Source organism: Halyomorpha halys, unplaced genomic scaffold, assembly GCF_000696795.3.
Source record: "Halyomorpha halys isolate HHAL.00 unplaced genomic scaffold, Hhal_1.1 Scaffold459.1, whole genome shotgun sequence".
NCBI classification, from domain to species: domain Eukaryota; kingdom Metazoa; phylum Arthropoda; class Insecta; order Hemiptera; family Pentatomidae; genus Halyomorpha; species Halyomorpha halys.
The window spans coordinates 89916-111869 of NW_027116111.1; the positions used below are offsets into that span (position 1 = coordinate 89916).

Genomic DNA, 21954 nt, shown 5'->3' on the forward strand with positions numbered 1-21954 from the left:
TATATTGACTGTTTCGATGTTTCACAGAAACACCATGAACATGCAACTAACTAACTTTATTTATGTTTATTCTAGTTACAAAGCTTTTCTTTAGTTGCTTCATGACTAACTGCATTGTTAAAATACAAACATTTTCTAATTGTAATTAAGTTTTTATTTTGCGATAGCTTTAGCATATATTGGTTTTCTTTTATGATTTATATATATATATATATTTTTTATAATTATTGATATTAAAAAATAATGACCGAATACAAAATTTGAACAAAATGTTTTTAGTTAGTTAAATAAAATTTTCATCAATTTATATAACTGGTCAGTGATAAAGTGAGATAAATCAATAAATTACATAGTTTAATTTTAACCTGCAATATTGATTAAAAATTGCTTATTATTCTTCTCCAATTAAGTCAGAAGTCAATTATAAATTAATATTAAGAATTGATGTTGAGTTAAACTCAAGATTATTAATTGTTTAAAAGAATAAATTATCATTTCGAACATTAATTCCCATCTTCAGAACTTATTATTATATTGCAATGTTTTAATTCCTAAAAGTAAATTTTTCACAATGTCAATTATTTAAATTTTTTAATTAAATTAGTCAATTATTGAAGTTTAATTTAACAATTATATTAGTATTGTTGTAGTACTGAGTTTTATTGTTGTACTTAAAACAATGGTGGTGGTAAGTGATTGACATTGTGAAAAATTGATTTGAGAAATCAAAAGTCTTTCAATACATTAATAATTTTTAAAGATGGGGATCAATTCATGAATTATAGAATGAGGTCACAATTTATTCTTTCAAATAAAGGTTTTATTAATCTGAAGATCAAATTATCATCAATTCTTAATAATTCGTTGTATTTAAAACATATATTTGTGCTCTAATTTTTTTCCTTTAAAGTTCTGGAAAATTTTAAGGAAAAATATCTTTCATTTTTAATAACTTATTAAAACTTAATAACTTGAGTCATTATTCATTTATTTATGTGTTTAATACTGTTGTGTAAAATATAAAACAAGGCTTTGAGGTGTTAATTGTTGGCAGTAGATTAATATGTGGAGAAGATGGTCGGGGGGAGGGGAAATGCGGTCAGCAAATAAATTCAAATAGACAATACTATTTATTTGTGATGACGTTTCGATGTGAATTTCAGGTCTTCATCAAAGAGCTCAGGCAGAGATTCTGACAAGAGCACTCTCCAACCTTCTCCACATAAAACAAGGCTCATTTTTTGTTGGTGTTTATTACTGAATATTTTTGTAGACTGTATAGGTGTTATGTTAGTTTAATTTATTTTGATTAATATACAATTATTGATACAAATTCATTTATTTTTTCAGGATGAAGTCCTTGCAATAACAGAGAAAGTTGTCATACGCGTCGAAGACCTGCTGACATGGATCACTCATGCTACGGATTGGCATTGGGGACTCGGCGCGGTTTGGGGGAAAGGGACTCCAGCTTCACTCACACCACCTTATTCTTTTACCATAGATATGGATGATGTCAATAAAGAAAAGGAAGCATTAGGTAACAGTTGTAATTAACATGGGAAAGGTAGGCAAGTCAGGCTCCTGTACATAATGTATTTACATGCTGTTTTTCTTGTGGTTGCATAATAAAAACACATAAATATATTTTTTACAGTTGTTTAGTGTTCTGCCTATAATAGTTCATAGAAATATTCATAAATGTATCATAAGCGTTCTGTACTATTTCTTTGCAAGAACTTCAATATCCGCAATAGTAATTTGTCACAATTATGACAACTGTCATTAATATGTATTATTGTCAAATTAACTGAATTAACGAATATCTCAACTTTTACTCTTTGGGTTTGAAGTTACAGATATTATATTTCTTAATTTTTAATTTTACTTTCAAATTAACTGATAAAGTGTTCATACATACATATCAGCTATTTCTTCTTATCTTCTAATTTCATAAAATTGTAGAGATGATTTTATATTTACCTGTGAGTATAATATTTTTTTAAGGAAATAGTTGTTCAATAAATGTTTTATTTAACTGTATAAATGTACTTCAGTTCTACATTTCTTAAATGTTTTTCTATATATATTTTTTTGGAAATATTGGTCTCTGTTTTGTTCAATGTATTGTTCAAATCAAATATTCCATATATTGTATTTAAATACTGCTATCAGACTATCATTGTATTTTATACGAAAGTAATTTAGCTGACTAGATCTTGACCTCTAAAACTAATTGACAAGGGCGTTTATGACCTTCCTCTTTTATGCCCTTTTAGACCAACCAAATTGATTGACAAGGCTTAATAACTTACTGGTTTATTAACCTTTAACTTATGAATATTAACTGTATAACAAGCTTAGTGAAATTTTTACTGGAAGGAGTGATTGACTTAATTATTTCTTTGTAGGATAAATGGTCGGAACCAAAAAAATTTATCTAATTTGTAAAATTATTTATTATTTACAAATAATATGCCAGCTACATTTTTTTTTATTAAGAAATTTTATACAAAATTTAGTTGTTTAGTTGCTTAATGATCCTAAAAAGTTTTGTCATTTTTTTTTTGTCTTGCCAGACTTCTTTTAGCCCTTTGGCAGCAATACCCTCCAGCTCTTCCTGGGTTGTTTTGTTTTTCGCCTCTCTCTCAGAATATTATTTATAACACCGTTTTTCTACCATGGGGCCATACCATTTCAGTCTTTGTGTTTCAATTGTGTAGAGGATCATTTTGCTTTGTATAATGTCCGATCATACAGAAATGTTGTAGTCTGGAAATAGCTCAACATAACTTCCAGGTGTCCTTATTCGTTCTTAATAACTTTTTCTTTTGCTTTATCCCCTCAAATTCCAGTAACATATAGGCTAGTACTTTCTACAAAGGAATAAAACAGTATTTTATTTATTTAGAGAATAACATGTTTAGCCCATAATTCAAGGTGCAATTACCTTTTTCCTCTTATAATTTATTTTCCATTATACATGTATCATTCTTGGAGCTTCCATCTGAATGAACTAAATAAATATGAAAATTACTACTGAAACTTTTTCTTGCTCATTCGATTATTTTATTGTTTTCAGGTGTTCTAATCATAAGAATTACTTCTGTGCAATTAATTAATTAGAAATAAGTATTTTTCACAATACTTTCTTAATGTTCTTTTTATATTAATATACTTTTTGTCTATGATTTCTTTCTTAGAAAGAAAATTTCCAAGTTCTTATTAGTAGTATTATTTTAATTTTGTATGTTTAATATTAATAATAAAATTAATAAATAACCATTTCCAAGGATATATTTAGAAGGTGAGTTTTTGTTAGCTAACCACCCAATAATCTATTAATATATTGGATTATGTATTTTTTCCATTTTAAATTAATTTCTTAGATAATTTTTCATATTAGTTTATATTATGTACTTATATAAATAAATTGCTAGATGTTTTTATTGATTTTATTTTTTCATACATTTCAGAGTCTAACCACTGGGAAACTCAGACAGGTGTGGTTGTTCTCAGCTATCCTCGCTACTGTAGATACAGAGGGGTCATGAAGAGGCTGCAAGGCGTCGAAGAAGATTGGTTAAGAACTTCAATGGTAGTGGCACTTGGTGGGTTTACTGCTCCTTGGAAGAACACAAGGATCCTCTTCTGTAAAGAAACATTTGATTATCCCGAGCTTGAGGGTCATGAACTACTCTGCAATCATCTAGGTCATTTTATTAGCTTTATCTTATCTTATCAGTTATATATAAAATTCAAAGTATTTTATATCTATTGTTAAAATTCTAATGTTGTTAATCATTGCATGAAATCATATGTATTGAGGATATCTGCAATCGATATTCCAAAATAAGAAAAGTAGAGTTTAGTTAATACTTGTACAGTTATCTGGAAATAATTAAGTAACCACTTCCAGTTAAGAATATAATGGGTACATTAATTTACTGAAGCAGGAGGCAACCTTGAACTGTGAAACCTTTCTGAGAATCAAGATTTGTTTTTCTGGGAATAAGCGAGATATGGGTAACTGATTGGTCCTCCTAGGTTGTCCTTGGTTTATCAAGGTAGCATAGTTATTTTAAGTAGGTCCTTCTTAATCTAAAAAAGAAAAGTGGGGTAAAAGGAATGTCCAAGCTGAAGGGTTGGTTCAGAGATCAAAGCAAGTTAATGTTACTAAAAATGAATCCAGTGGTTCATTTAGTGTCCATTATCATGATGTCTGTTTCATGTATATATTTTTTTCATACATAGTTAATATAAAATTATTTCTATTTCGAAAACAGCTCCAAAATTAAAAGGACGACCTCGGAAGCGTAAACGTGCAACCCAGTCTCCTACTGAATCAGAAACAGAGAGTGAGAGCTCTCAATCAACAGCCAGTTCCTCCACTTCAAAGGTCAATATATATTTTATTCAATATATATTTTAATTTAATTTAAATATTCTTTCACTTTATCAATATTTTTCAACTTAATGTATATATTAATTATTACATAATACACATTATAAAAAAAAAATTTACATTGATTCTGAAAGTAGATCATTTATGTGAAGAAAGTCTATTGACCACATAACTTATTTACACTATCAATCAGATTTTTAGTCTAAAGAAAATTATGAAAGGCATGGAGAAGAATAATTTCTACAAGTTTAATATATAGTATTTAAGATTATTAAAAGAGACATGTCATTCATATTCTTTTCAAAAAGCTTGTAGTGTTTTAAGGCCTAAAACTTATTACCATCTTTTATATATGTCCATTAATTTGTGCTCGAATAAAAATTTATCACATTTTATGCTATTATTGGAATGGATACACTGTCAAATAAATATTTATTTACATATCTTTGTCCAGGCTAAACCTCCTCCTAAACCAGCAACGGTGAAACCAAGGTTGAGGTGTACCCTCGAAGTAACAAAAAGACCTACCAGAGGCCCTTCAGTTGACGAGAGGAATTTCATGAGTGCTCTGCACATATTCATGAAAGACAGGAAAACACCAATTTCCAGGATCCCAGTTGTAGGTTTTAAAGAAGGTGAGTCATGTTCTCCCATGCACATCTACTAATGAAGAAATTATAGTAGCCATCACAAAATTAGTTGGTAGGAAATTTTGTAATGTTTCTGCACTTAGCTTCAATTTAGCAATGGCTGAACCAACTTAACCTTTATTTGTCATTTGCAAATGAAAACCATCCCATGTTACCCATTCTCCTGTTACGCTCAGTTGTAAGGATGGAATATTGATAATTTTTATCTACTCAAGCAGATCAAAATTATAAATATATGGTTTTCTGATGTTAGTATATTTTTAAATTTCTTATCTAGATCCATTATTAACTTGATCCTGAAATTTGAACCAAAAATTATCTCCTAATGATAACACAGTTTATTGATGATTATTGATTTATTATAGATATTGAGTTTTATTTTCTTCTCAATTTTTATTTAATGTAACTTATTATGTTTTTATTAAATTACAGTTATGGGATGTTTAATTGACTACAACACATTATGCATATTGTTTGCTTTAAGATAAGTTACATTTTGAAAATCTTTAATTTAATAATTAATTTTAGGACATTTTATGCATCTATTCAACATTTTTTTTTATTTCTATTTTCATTACAATTGAACTATTATTGCTACCAATTAATTTAAGTAATCTATATTTTATTACAATGAAGAGTTAAATGATAAAGAATCCCTAACTTTTTATTTGTGAATGGTGAGATAGATTTTGTAGTGAGAATTTGCAGTGCCACAATTTTTCGAACCCACCATTTTTTGTTGTGGTGACTATTGTAAATTAAATTCTTGTCAGTTAATAACCTACTTATATTAATAATATTCTCATAAGGTATCCATAATATGAAATTATTGAAAAATTCAAAAGTATGATTTGCTGTTTTTTTTTTTTTTTGTTTTTTTTTATAGCAATATTATTTACTTTTATTTTATTTTACAAATATGCCACAAATGGCTTCACATGCGATCCTATTTAACTATTTATTTATTATTAATTATGATTAAGCAATATTATCTCATTTTTCTGTCTCGTGGACACTATGAAAAATAATTATTTAATTATGCATGCTGTTAAAACATAAATACTAAGCCATTCTATTGCTCAATTAAAAATAAATATCCAAGACAAATAAAACAATCTTGTCAGCATTTACTCAAGCCATGAATATATCAAATAACTTTTTTTTTATAGTCAACCTGTACAAATTCTTCAAGAAAGTGACTGACTTAGGAGGTTATGATGTTGTAACTGCAGGAAAGCTTTGGAAGTATGTTTATGAAGTTATGGGAGGCGACATGACCAGTACAAGTGCTGCTACACTTTCTCGTAGACACTATGAAAAGTAATTATTTCATAATAAATCATTAAATTTTATTATTAACAACTGTATAGTTGTTCTTTTTTTATTTAGTTTTATTCAGTTTTAATTGATACTGTCAATCAAAGTGATTAAAAACAAATAATTTGAACCCCGTTGAGGCCATGTGTTTTTTTTATTATATCAATAGAAATATAATATTTAAATTTTATTTTATATACACATTTTTTTTGCATGCATGTCATATAAAAACTATCTTCAACTGTACAACTCTTGGATGTACTTGTTAGTATAAATTTATCACTGAGGTGACTTATGTTTATTTTAGAGTTTTTTTATTACATTATCTTCAGAACAATATTGTGGGAATATCACTTTTTTTCCTGACGAACCATATTTCACCTTCACTGGGTGAAAAACATTTTCTCTTAAATCATTTTGATTAATATTCTAAAATAAATCTGTGATGAATTTTTGTCTTCACTGATAATTTTTAAAACAAAATACAGATCACTTTAGCTAACCAAAGTGTTTTTCTTTTTTGGGATTAAGATATGGCTGATTAAATATTACCCAAATTAATTCAATCCTCAACTTTAATCTTACAGGTTACTTCTTCCATATGAAAGACATGTCAACGGTGTGAAAACTCAACCAAAACTGAAACCCTGTCTTCCACCTATTACATCTCCACAAGTAATAATATATATTTTTTAATATGCATGAAATCTTATATTATCATCTCAAAATAATGAACCTATCAATTAAAGTGAAACATTATTTATATTAACTTTATGTGCAGAAATTAAATAAAAATAAAGTTATATGGAATATAGTCTCAGTTTCTTTGATGAATTATATTCTTCGCGAAGGATTATTTGTATGCACTTTATAAATACAGTTGACTCCTTCTTAACTATTCTCCTCTTCAATTATACTTCTAAACTATCCCTCTGGTTTAAATGAAAAAGGGTAAGATGGGGTCTGCTGTAGTTGGAATATACAAACAAATAAGGATATAAACGCTATAAGAAGTCCATTTAATTTTTATTAAACTTAGATATTTATTAGCTTATTACAATTTTTGCAGGCTAAGGGATCCTCCTTGCGTAACATCAGGTTAAAGCAGGAAAAAACAACTGGTGGTAAGGAGAACATCCCTCAGGAAAAGGAATCTGAGGGGAAGCTGTCAAACGAGCCTGAAATAATAGATCTTGTTAGCGACGAGCCTCCCATCAAGAACGAAGACAGGGGAAAGAGATTGCCTATCTCGGTCACAGTCAGTTTCTTCTATGTTTCTTGATTACCTCATTCCTAACATATACTAACCTATATTAACCCATAGCATAACAAACTGATGCTATGTGTAGTTTGATCATTTCATCAATTTTTCCAATATATTTTTAGAAATAAATCCAGATTTTTCCAAAAGTGAACTGCCTCTATTAATTATAGTGATATAATTTCACTGATTGATATTTGAAGTGGACTCGATGAAAATACAATAAACTTCCGATGACTTAATCCGCCATTTATTCATTTTAAATTTGGATTTTATCACAAAAATCATGAGAAATAAATACAATTTAACATTAAGCCAGTAATAGAAAAATAATTCAGTGATAGTTTATTCAATTATAACTAATTAATTCAATTAATCAATTAGTATTAAATAATAACAAGTTAAATTTATAATTTAAGATTATAATTCAGAAATATTAAATTTAAATATATATTGGTGAAAATATATTTTTTATTTTGCATGATGTGTTTTTAAGATGCTCACAATTAGAATTTTCGACTTCCACTATGTCTTATCTCTGACCTGATATACTTAGGGTGGGGGGTTAAAAAAAGCACTATGAACTTGTTTTGTGCAAGTCTTCATACTGTCCCACTTTAAATATGTCCTTGAACCAAAGGTGACATTCATGAGGATTATGGAAGACTTCTCTTTAAATTGTAATAATTTTTTTTTACACACACAATTTAAGTCTAAATTGCCATTTTCAAATAACTACTTACAAGTTACACCAAGTTTCAAAATTGATAAAATTATTTTTCTTAAACCCAAAATGGCTGAATGTTTGCTAATGGCCTCTTGACAGCATTCATAAGTTTTGAATTTTTTGTTTTGCTGTCTAAAAAAGGCTAATTCACTTTTAGCAAAGTCTAAAAACATTCAATGTTCAAGCCATAACAAGTCAGTGTTGTTTTTGGCCATCAATAAATAAGCCATTTCCTCACCAATCAACATCAAAAACCGAAAACTAGAAATGTACGTACAAAAATATTTTCATCCATAACCATCTCTTTATGTGTTATCTCTTTTTCTGCATCTATTTTGTGTTCTGTAACTTTAAGTTATTAGGAAAAAAGGATTCTTTGTTTATTTGTGAACTCTATTGTTATGGTTGTGCTAAACTCTATTGTTATGGTTGTGAATATATTTCTTTAAACTAATAGAGACCCATTTTCAGTATTAATTATCATTTAATAACATTTTTATCTATATTTATTTTTATAATCATAATAATAAACCACATTACGGAATTAATAACACAATAATAATGCCTCTAGAACCTATGAGTTTCTAATGGCGAGAACAATAGCAATTGTTGTATTTTTTATATTTTTCTACCAGAACTCTTTTAGTTTTAAATTCTCACAGAAGTTATAGAATAATTTTTTCTATTATTTTTATTATGGTTAATAAAGGCAATATTGGTGGCTTACTTCAAAATGGTCCTAAGTAGACTTTCACTAACTTATCAAAAAATATAATTAAAGTCTCTCACTTTTTGGAAAATTAATTGAAAAGTTGTAATTTTCCGAAAAGAGAGAACCTTTGATTGTATTTTTCAAAAATTTAGTGGAAATATACTTAACACTACTATGAATTAAGCCATCGATGTAACAAATAAAAATTCTCTTTCATAAATTTCCTTATTTATTTTTATGAATAAACCATTAATCTTTGGGAAAAGGGATTTTTCTTTTAGTTTTTTTAAGGTTGAATTATTGATTTTACCTATTAAAAATGAAATAATAACTTCTCCCCTTTATTTTGTAACAATAACAGTTATAAAGATGTTTATGAAGTGAAAAATGGTTAAATAACTGTTCACAAATTTACAGACCTACCTCAGTATCGAACATGAAAAAATAAAATCAAAATTCTTTGTGCTTTTATTTATATAATTCACATTTGTTGTAAATGTTATTAAAATACTGAAATACTGTTCATAAGTAGTGCAACCACTATTGTTAAAGACGAAAGTGCTTTGAAATTAGCACACACAATATGGCTGAAACATCAGCATATAAAATCAATAAACAATAACGCATAACAGAATCCTTACTATTTTCTTCATAATATACAGTAAAATAAACTAAATACCATCAACAATAAATCACTTTTTCAAAAAATATTTGGTGAATGGTACGTAAATGTTCTATTAAAACTTAAACAAAAGTTAAAATCTATATATGTAACTATCAATTTTTGTACAAAAGTAACTTTTAGTTTAGAAAAAGTTGTGTTAATTTCTTTAATGCTTTATCTAGGCTACCCCTCGGGCACTGAGCCCACTCCTAAAAAAGCAGAAGCTGGAAATCCTAAAGGAAGGAGGCTTGGAAGTGACTCCCGTTACCCCAATCAGCGCTAGCAGCAGGGCCTCGGTGATAAAGCAAGCGGTCCTTCCTCCACCAAGGCCTGCATCTCTTATGTTCAGGGAGTCCAAAGTTTCCATCACTGTCACTCCAGATCTTCCACATCTCCTTTCACCACCAGGTATTTTTATTTATAATTATAATTAATTTAATTAAGAAACTCTCAATATAAATTTATTCTTTAACTTTAACCTTTTTTATAATTATTGTTTCTGAAACATTAAAATATTTTTTACTTCCCCTTTTATGGTAATCCTACTGAAGCAAAATGTAACATTTCCATTATTATTATAATGTACAATGTGGCTTGAAACATTTGTAGAAAGAATAAGATGAAACAAGAATGTATGTTTTATTGAGCCTGCTCCAATCCCTTACAATTATATCCATATCGACCATTAAAATGTAAAAGTGGATGAAATATTCAAAACTGGATCTGTTGGTCTTTTTTGTCAACCTCAATGGAATCCTATTAATCCTTTTTTTATAGGTGTCAAGGCGATTCAAGGAAGATTGTGGGGTATATGAGCTGACATATAGAAAAAGGAACCAATCAACTATTTGTAAAATTGTGTTTAATAAGCTATATCAATAGAGTCCCTGTAACAATCCCTACCAAAAGTACAAGGAAACTTTTCAAATACGTTTAAGGCCAAATTAGTCCTGAGATAAGGAGATATTTGTTTTTATCTAGATGTAGATAGTGTAGTGAGAGAAGCTAGAATACAAGATACAGGCTTTATATTCACAAAGATTCAAGTACGGGGAATCAGTAATGACCACAAATAACGACGTGAACCAGAAGGCTAGTTACAAATAGGTGTTATCATGGTGTGAAGTATGTGAAAAGATAATCACTACCATGATCTATAAAGCTGCTCCTATACTAAGTACTTATATGACCAGTTCTGACATATGGGTCTGAGACATGGACGATAATGGAAGCCTGCAAGAGAAAATTACTATTTTTCAATAGGAAGATATTTCTCAAGATAAATGGCTCAGTCAAGGGAAACAATGATAAGAGAATCAAGTATAACCACGTACTGGTCAACTTATATAAGGAGCTGGATGTGGTAAAGTATATCCGAATAGCAAGTCCCAGATGGATAGGTTTTCCGAAGAAGCTGGGTTTTCCACCCATTGGCCCGGATGGAAAGACCATAGATCGATGGAGTGATTGCATGTGGCTGCCCAGTAAAATGAAGAGGGGAAGGCAATTCTTGAAGTAGTATAAATTCATTCCGTGCTTATGATCATGGTGATAAGCTAAATTGATCATTTTTCAAGAATTTTTGTTTCGTATCATAAACATGGCCCTATATCTGTTGAATAGGGTTTTCATTATGAAATGAAAATATTATTGATAAAACTTATGAAACACAACAAAAATATTGATTGATTCCTTACTGCATGTTGTTTTATATACACCTATTATCCTTTTATTGTTATGTTTTTTGTTTTCTTAATTAAATCCAAAAGGGTTGCCCACATTATGGAGGAAACCTTCTTTACCTAGTTCTCTCTTTACCCTGTGGGCTATATCTTAATCCTGCAAAGCAATCAAATACCATAGCACAGTATTTGGTAGTACCTCTACCCATACACCTTTGACTCTCTTAAAGTTGGCAATAGGTCGTTTGTACTTCTAAAATTAAAAAAAGTTACTGGCCTTAGGCCAAAGCACTCCATCTATTCCTTGACTATTTCTCTTTAAGCTCAGTCGACAGCTTTGAGATGATATGTTTTACTAGCACCAAGTGAAGGTTCTGTAATAATAATTATGAAGGAGGTAAGCTGGCAGAAGAAGTGAAGCCTTTTGTTTCAGTTTAGAATACAATGGCGGCTATTCATATTAACATCAATGTAAACCTAGCCTGTGTGGGTTTGGCCTTTTTTTGGCTTCCCTTTTGCTTTGAAGGAGAATAGGAGTATGCCAAACCTGTGTCATGCTCAATCAACTTTTATAATCTACCTACCCTATAACTTCCCTACATAACCTATAAACCTTTATGATCAGAGACCCATTCTAGTGTTATATTTTCATAGTCATATGTATCATGGTGTTCTTTTTTTACATGTATTAATTACTATTATCATGATAGGTCCTTCTGGTGGCAGCAGTAGCAGTAGTGGAAGCAGTAGTAAGAGGACAATCTATGGTAACCCCAAGGAAGTCTTCGTTGCACCACCTGCTCCATCAGGAGAAGTTCTCGATTTAAGGACGAAACCACGGATCAACATCGGATCAAATCTTGAAATAACCCTGGTTCCTCCTAAAGTACAACCTAAAATACCACCAATCGCTCCACAGTCTCGAACTCTGCCACCACTCGCCCCAAAACCTCTAGGGTACCAATATCCCTACAAGCATTCATACATGCCTGTCGTTGACCATCGCCAAGTGTACCTCTCTGCCTCAGCAATCTATAATAACATGTACCCTAGGCCTTACCCCCCACAGCAGTTGCCACATATGGTCTACAGGGAACTCCTCCGGAGACAAGTCTTCCCCTCGTTGGATGGGACTACATCCATCACGCTCGTGGGTCAGACACCAACGTCTAAGTGATATAAACCTACTCTTTAATTTAATCCTTCTGTTTATTTTTGAATCACACCCAAATCAAAATATTATTGTATATCACATGATCATCTTAATTTTTGCAAATTGTAATTTTTTCAAAATCAGTATATCAAGATTTATTGATAATAACAATAGTGCAAAATTGGATAACACCCTGCGCTGTGGGCTGTTTATATTGGGGTAAAGTTCCTTGTTAAGCATAGTATATCTAGAAGTGATCCGGCATTAGCATGAAGTAATCATGTTGCTTAGTAACATTCCTTGCTGTCCTGTATGGCCTTAGTAATATGTAATTGTATGATCATTCAAAAGTTGAGATGTAAGACTGAAGGGTACTCATCGTCACCAAAACTGTTTCAATCTGTAACTTGTTTATATAGCAAAAAATAAATAAATAACTGGGTTTTACAAGCTCATTGAATTAATTTTAATTCCCCATTTAAAGATGTTAACAAAAAAACAAACAATTTTTTATGAAACTGATTGTTAGATTTTTAGGCCATTTTAAAGCAGTCAGTATACTGTTTGAAATAAAACTTTAAGCTTTAACGAAGAGGCTTTGAATTGAGCCTGAAACAAGGAAAAAATAAGCTATATTTTACCGACTTGGACTTGCATATATCAATTAAAGTGACTTTTAATTCAAAATTATATAACATTTTTTATATAATTGAAAATGCAGTTATTATTAGGGCACCCAACAATTTTAAATTGGGTGTAAAAGAGAAAAACTGTCAGGATAAAATGTAACAGAAAAGTTACAATTAAAATTGTGCAATTATATTATCTAGTGCTTTGAAGTAGTATATTAAAAAAATTATTGAACTTTTAAATTAAATTATATTTAATGTATGAAGTTAGACATATTTATTTCTTCCTAAAGTAAAACTATGGCTGATATGAGGAAATTTCATTCTGGAATAAGTCAACCTCTTGTTTACATTTTTAAACTTACACATCTAAAAATTAAATAACATGTTGACGTTTTAAACATTAAAAACTGATTGCGACTGAAAATTACACATTAATATTCAGATTCTATTTCCTGTATCGAATATAAATATATATTTTATATAGTACAAAAATAAAAAGATATTAGATGTTATAGATTGTATATGTCAACTTTAAAATGAAAGAAACTAGGGCCATGTTTTTTTAATTATGTAGCTTAGATACGTTTTTGTAAATACATATATATATATATATATACATATGAATACACTGATAATGTTTGAACTCTAACACTATTATTAATAATCATATAAGGAAAATATCTTGTCTATATTGATATAGCTTTAATGTTTGAGAAAACCACATATGTTTATTTAACATCTAGTTTATTATTGAAAGATGTCTGTAATTGTAGCGGTATTATTTAAATTGTATAATTTCCCTATCAGAAATTTTTTATTTTAATACTGTTGTAAAATTTTCATACTGAATAACAATAAGTTGCCTATGAGGTTGTTGTTGAAGCAATTACTGAACTTTGAACTATATTGAAACCTTTACATATCAAACTTGAAGTTTTCTTGGAAAAAAGTTGATATATAGACATTTCAATAGATTGAATTCAGAATATGAATTTTTGACATGCAGATGTAATTGAATACAAAAACAAAATTTTTTTCAATTTTTTAGAAAAAAAAAATTTGATGAGTAAAGGTGTATGAATGTGCAATTTTACTTTGTCTTTTTCATGTATCATTCTTCATATTTCCATTATTACCAATATTCATTTTTTTTATTTTTTTATACAAACATTTATATTTATATTTCATTCAATTTTAAGAAAGTTTTTTTGAATTAAAAATTAAAGGTTTCCTGAAGAAAAAAAATCGGTGTAAACATCAACAATATATGAGAGAATAGCTTAGTTCCATCGTATTTTATTATTTGCCTCATCCAATTTATCAAAATTTCTTAATTTAACCCCAGTTAAGGTGACAAAGTCCGGATTTTTATGCAGTAAAAAACTTCGGAATATATCATATAGTATTCGATGAAAAAACATAAAATATTTAAAATAAAACTTGACTAATTGTATTGTTGTCTTTAAGGAAATTTAGTAAGATGTTTAAATATAAAGGCATAGAAACAAATATGCAACTGCATAAGAATCTGGGCTCTGGTGATTAACTCATAAATTTATGAAGGTCCAATATTAAGCCGCTATCTATATTTTCTTTTTATTCTGACTGATTATTAAATATTAAAGACTAATAAATTTTTATACTAACATTAAAAAATATGCAACTGGTAAAATTCCCAAGCCATATCGACCGATTGTTATCAGTATGGATCTTTTAACTTTTGTTAGATACAAGTTTATTTTTATCCATTAATGGGATTTGTTTCAGTGCCAATATATTGACAATATTATTATTTATCAGAAATATTGTGTTCATTTGTGTTTTATATATTAATAGTACATGTACTAGTATTGTTTTTGTTGTCACATATTGTGTGTTAAAAGTTTTTTTTTTTAAGTAAGTTAAGGAAAAATAGCTTTATTAGAGTAAATGTGGAAATAACAATAAAGATTGATATTACCTAGTTTTATAGATGTTCTAAATATTACTTAATCGAAAAAAAAAAAAAAATCACTCACTGTTCTAAGTGTTTTATTGTAGATAATGTGATTTGAAAATATATATATATATGTATACATCAAAGCCATGTAAAAAAAAAAAAATGATTATCAATCATTTGGTTTTTAATATTTAAGTTATTGTGATGAATATTAGTCAGTAGAAATGTTTTGTACAAAATAATTTTTTAAGAAATTATACATAAGAATATATATATAATATACATACAGAGTTAAATATTATTTTATGGATGCAAATGTAAGTTAATGCTTTAAAACTGAAGGGGAATTACATAACATATATTATTCGAAAAGTGGGTGAAAGAACAGCTTCAAAGTTGTAATTATATTTCCAAATTGATTGTTTATATTTTTCTTTGTTCTATTTCTTAGGAAAAAACATTAAAGCACAATTTTTGAATTTCAACCCACATTTCTTTTGTATTATATATTTTTTTTAATTTAAAAATTAACTTGTATATTTTTATGTGAGAGTAAATCAGTATAGCTGTACAGTTTATTGTAATTGAAAATGTGAAAATTAGATGTTAGAAATAGCGGTAGATAGTAGATGTTATAGATTTTTAGTGTTTTGAAAATTACAGCTTTATATAAAAAATGTGAAGTTGATCGAGTGCATTGGAAATTGGAAGCACGTGGTGTAAATGTGTGAAATTAATTTTTATAATACCTATTTAAAAAAAAGGAAAGAGCCCATTGCCATTATACTTTTTGAAAGAAGGATCGTATAACAATTGTTCTTCTAAATAATACAAATATATATCTATTCTTTAAAAAATAAGTAGGAGTAGACATAAATGACAAGTAATTTAGGGTATCTAATAGTGGTTCTTTTATATTTATATGTGCTATGTACCCCTATACTGTCAGTGTTCTATTTCCTTCCCAGTTGGTTTAAAATTACACGCTTCTAAAAATATTTAAAAATAAGTAAAAATTTATATCAATATGGCAAATCGAAAGTGTGTTGTTGGCTTTTTTTTATCTAGTTACTGTGATGTCTTACTAAGTTATCTTAAGTTATGTACATCTTTTACTTTTATAATGGAAATATATATGTATATACATAAATATATATACCTACAACTTATATTACTGTCACTATTATTTTAATTCCCCTATTTACATATGTATGATAAAGATGTCATAAATGGAGATGGAGTATTGCATGATTACACCAGGTAGCAATCACATGAATTTTCACATGGTATGGTTGACCAGAATGGTAATTCAAGATGATGTTTGTATTAAAAAAAGAAAACCCAATTTTTTATACAAAATATTTCTGAAAAAACTTGTAGGACATTTTCTAGACTCTCCAGTTACACCACAGCCAAATTTTAGCCTGTGTAAAGAAAATAATTTGTCTTATTACAAATAGATGATTTACTATATATGAAATAGAAGGAAATGGTCTCATGGGGTTGTAGTCAAGAAAAATAATTAGTAAATATATAAGAAGATGGTCTGGGTTGCGGTCAAAAGAGAAACAAAAATAGTTGTAAACTATTTTCTTATATATCAATTTTTACGGTCAACTATATAGACATATATATAATTAGTTAATAGTTTCAACAATTTATTAATAACCAAAATTTCTATTTCTACTCACACTGCTGGTCTTTATCAGAGCAGGTCTTCATTCCTAGATCTCCTTCAATCTTTCTTTCAGACTTTCCTTCAGATTACTAGGGGTTACATAGCTACCTTTCATAAAATGCCATTCTTAAACTAATTCTTTATTATTATTAGCACAACCTCAATTTCTTATTCAATCCAATATGCTGAAGTTCTTATATACCCAAAAGAAGATTTTAATAAAGCTTTATTAACTATTTTTAGACACCATTGTAAGAAAACCGAATGATATTACCTATTTTATTAATAATTTGTGACAGCTTCATGATAAGCTTATAAATCAGTGCTTCCCAAACTGGGGTGCTGTGAGCATATGCCAATAATATTTAATTTTGACAATGATTTTCCTATTTAGAAGTTGAATCCATTCATACAAATGGCAAAATCAATATGTTGCCTATGAAACATTCACAACTCGTAGGATATACAATAAAAAGGCTTAAGAATAAATACAAAATTCGGAGATGTTCAATGTATTGATGCTGAATTAAGGACTGTTCATGGGTTGTTGCGGTACTTTTTATTTATTTTTATTTTTTTTATATATTATTATTGATTATGTATTAAAAGCGTTATATTATTCAAAAAGTGCCTTTGATATTTGTGTTTATTCCAGCATTTAATTTGTGATGTTTTTTCTTCTTTTCCTACATATTTAACAGCTTAAAGGATAAATTTTCCACAATCTGTTTTTGGCTCAAAAGGGTCCCATGAAATGTTTTTAGTCCAACAACGATGCTGCAGTGAAAAATATTTGGAAACCACTGTTAAAGGGTAAAGACAGCACTACACGTGGTAAGATCTATGCGACTAGTGTAATAGTAAAATTTTCCAGTCCTAAATAACTCCATAACGCTGTGCCTAAAAGTTTATCTTATTCTTGTTTGATCTCAATCAAATTTTCTACGATACTTTCAAACATACAAATTTTCACAAATTAACCATTTACTTCAATAATTTAAGCAATTGGTAGTTATCTAATATAATTGTTGACCAAATTAATGTAAAATTGGTAAATTATAAAACAAATTTAAAAAAAAAACTTGTTTGCCAAGTGAACTATGTAATTTCTATATATAAATAGAAATAGAAATATTTTTTATAACAAAACTAATTTATTACACAGTATTAAGACCACATTTAAATCTTCATGTTATTATTATTTATCCTTTATAAAAATGTTAGACAAACTCATAGAAAGAAGGAATTATTTATTAACAATTCGAACTATTTGACTATCATAATCTAAGTCCAACAATAACATACTTTAAATGACCATATTTTATTATCAAATTTCTTTCCCAATTCTTTTATTCATAGTTTAACAGATCTTTTATGTCAATCCAACACATTCATACAAGGGCTGAATGAATTTAACATAGCCAAATGACTTTGATATTTTTAAAACAATACTTTATTGTTATTTCCTATTCACAGTACGAGGAATGTACGATTATATTCATTCACATTAAATAATAACTAATTAAGAACACAATTAAATAAACATGATTGAAAAATATGCACACTTTTTAATTCCAATCAATAAAACAAAACAAAATACAATAAAATGGCAATTCAAAATTCCAAGGGTGTAAAAAAAATAGTTAGACTGATTGCCCAAAAATAGCAGCATAAATCAAGAAAGTTAGAAAATAAGAGTTCCAATTTGCATAATTATAGGCCAGCACCATCCAAGCAGACATTTCCAATGCGGAGATACAGCTGGAAAATATTTGCGATAATAGTTTAGGTATCTGCCAACAGATAGCAGCACAAATCAAACAACGAGGAAATAATAGTTACAACAGCCGCCGTAAGAGGCCAGCACCATCCAAACAGCCGTTCCAAAGCTAGTTGCAGAAAATATTTTATTTTGTATTAGGAAAGTAGGAAGTTACAGGAGCTAAATAATTCGGTCAATGCCTGGGCTTGATTTTTCCAGTAGGATTGAATGAGCTCCTGTAACTTCCTACTATCCTAATGCAAAATAAATTTTTTCGTACGAGTCTCCGAAACGGCTCTTTGGATAGTGCTGGCCTCTTGCGGTGGTTATTAAAACTACTATTTCCTCTCTTGGTTGATTTGTGCTGCTTTCTTTTAGCTGTTACTGGAACTATTATCGTAAATATTTTCAGCTGTATTTGGGCTTCGGAAATGGCTGTTTGTATAGTGCTGGCCTCTAATGATGCTAATTGGAACTATTATTTTCTACGTTTCTTGATTTGTGCTGCTACCTTTTTTCAGTTAGTCGAACTATTATTTTTACATTCTGGAAATCCTGAATAGTCATTTTATTGTCTTTTTTTTTGTTTTATTGATCGGAATTATGAAGGGTGTTTATTTTTTCGATTATATTCAATCAATCGTGTTATTAGTTATTATTTGCTGTGAATGAATAATTGTACATTCCTTAATGCTCTTATTAATGTAATAAACTGTGAAGTAGGAAATAACAATAAAATGTTGTTTTTAAAATATATTGTTATTTTACTTTAACTACGTTAAATTAATTCAATCTTTTTGTGAATGAATGTTGTATAAGATCTTTTATAAACTTCAAATAATATAAGAATTTGATCTTGATTGAAGTGATAAGTTGTAAATCAGTTTTGTTATGATGAATTAACTATTTATGTAGATAAAGAAAGTTTGGCTTTTAACCTCTTCCATAAGGATATATGCTCCATAATGAATAGTTATATTTAATTTTTAATATTACTAATTGGGGGGTTCCAAAACTGGTTGGTGCAGCACCCTGGGGTGCCCTAAGTGTATTTCCAGGGTACCACAAGCTAATACCACTGTCTCAAAATATTAAAAAGAATAAAAAAAAAAAAAAATTAAAATAAAACATCCATGCATTTCACCATTTATTTGCTTTGGACTGCTTTTTCTTTTTTTCCTATATAATTCAACCACACTAAGAATAAATGTGCCAATATATATTATATACTTGTTATCCAACAAGTCCTAGGAATTATTTTAATAAATTAAAAACATAAAAGTAGCTTTTCTAATCTTCTTTCTTTGGTCTTAACACTGACAACTGAGTTTACAAGACTAAATCATAGCTTTGAGTGTTTTGTAATGTTTATGCCAATTAAAAAATATATATACATTGGATATTATAGTCTGAAAAGAGACAAACTATAGGAATACTGACTAAACTATGTATATGTTTTCATAACAAAAAATTAGAAGGCATGAATAATCCTATAAGAAGAAGGCTTAGGCATAATCCTAAAATTGTTTACTATATCTTGTAAATAAATATCTATTTTCAATTCCTGTTATTTCTAAATAATATTTAGGAATAATTAATAGGATATAAAGGGTATAAAAACCATTCATGAAGGATGAGGGCTGTGGTTTTAAATTAGATAAAGATAAAATTACATTTTGTATACCCCTAAAAGTTTCCAGGTTAAATGAAAAATGTGTAAAATTCATCACATATATTTATTTTTTTAAATGAAAATTCTTGACACATTTTGAAAATGGCATACTTCAACTGGAAATTTCAACCTCAATCATGATCATTTTCAAAATTTAAATACAATTTTTCATGTTTTGAAAAACAATATAGTCAATTCATAAACATATTTTTCATGAAACAAACATGACAACTCAAAAGTTGTCATCTTGTTTGTTGGTTAACAATAGTTTTCTTCAACTATTTTGATAACTTTATTGACTACCACCTGAACTATCTTCCTACAATCTACTTCATACGGTCAACTATCTTCCTACAATCTACTTCATACGGTCAACTATCTTCCTACAATCTACTTCATACGGTCAACTATCTTCTTCCAATAAAATTAATGTATGTAACAAATTTTTAGGTTTTTGATTCAATTAGGATAACTAAAGAAAAATATAGTTTTTACTTCATCTGATGAATAATTATTGATACTTTAACAAAATTTATTCATTCTTTTTTAAACAAAGGGGTGGAGCCCAAAAAATATGATCTTTTTTCAAAATCACTATAAATTTAACACTGAAAATCATATGTCAAAATGAAAACTATCAAGCCTTCTAATAAATATCATTTATAAAGACGTACTTACATATTTATCAACATGGAACCACTAATTACTCTTGGTAATTGAACAAAAAGTACCAGCATGTTGTAGAATGAAAAGTCATCCGGAATTTTGCTGGAATCTGATATCATCTGTCACCAGTTAACTCTTAATAGCACTTATTTAATCTAATTACTAAAGTAGACATTAGAAAATAAAGGCTGTTTGTTGTTCTTGGTTCATAAAGATATTAAAAGACAGATTTGACTGGTACTAGAGGAATATGACTCCTTAATTCAAAAGCCAATTCCTTTAGTTGAAGCGCAGGTGCTAACATTTATTATAGAAGGGAGCAGTGGCCATGCTATCACCTAATTTCAAAATATATGAAGGTTGGGTTATTTTTCCAGAGGTAACTCAACATCTTAGGTATTTAGTGTTCTTCATCAAAATATTCATTTGCTTCAAATTTTTGGGTTATATTATATTTTATTAAAGTATCTTTTTTCAAAAATAATGTTTATCTTTCCTTCTCAGTTTAAAAATGTATAAAAGAATTGTATATACAAACACATGGTGGAGTTTGAGAAAGAGATTTGAGCTAACTCACACCTGTGAACCCAGAGAAAATATTTAAGGGATTGAAGAGCCGTCACAGCCCAGCTTCATGATAAAAGTTTTAAGACCAACCATCCTTGTTTAGTTGGAGTACATATTTTAAAATCAAATAAATAATAACAGACATTTTTTATACAATTAGAAGGTATGAGATGATCTTTCATGAGTACAGAATCTGCAACCATGATAAATATGGATTACCTTTAAGAATAAAAATTCATTAAAATCAATTTGAAAGTTCTTTCTTCAGTTTTCTAGATGAAATAAAAACAAAGTGAACTACTATTTTCCATACATTAGAAAAGATTACTTTGGTTAAAAAGATGTGGTAAATCTTCAGGATTAGGTTTTTGATAATATTGGGAGCCTCACATGACCTCAGGTCGGCTCCGATGATAAACTTGACACCATGAGAAGAGAAAATGATAAAAATTATAACCAATTATAGA

The 21954-nt window shown here is 28.5% G+C and overlaps 1 protein-coding gene across 1 annotated transcript; it reads left to right on the forward strand.

The window, feature by feature from the left end:
• Positions 1-1350: 1350 nt before the first annotated feature.
• LOC106683052 (AT-rich interactive domain-containing protein 5B) lies at positions 1351-16311 on the forward strand (the record flags this gene model as incomplete). Its single annotated transcript, XM_014424261.3, is given in 9 exon segments — positions 1351-1540; positions 3477-3713; positions 4287-4399; positions 4860-5040; positions 6225-6375; positions 6960-7047; positions 7442-7630; positions 9919-10144; positions 12129-16311. Coding segments are annotated over 9 exon segments (1842 nt in total), but the record flags the coding sequence as incomplete, so codon positions are not given.
• Between the last annotated feature and the right edge of the window lie 5643 nt (positions 16312-21954).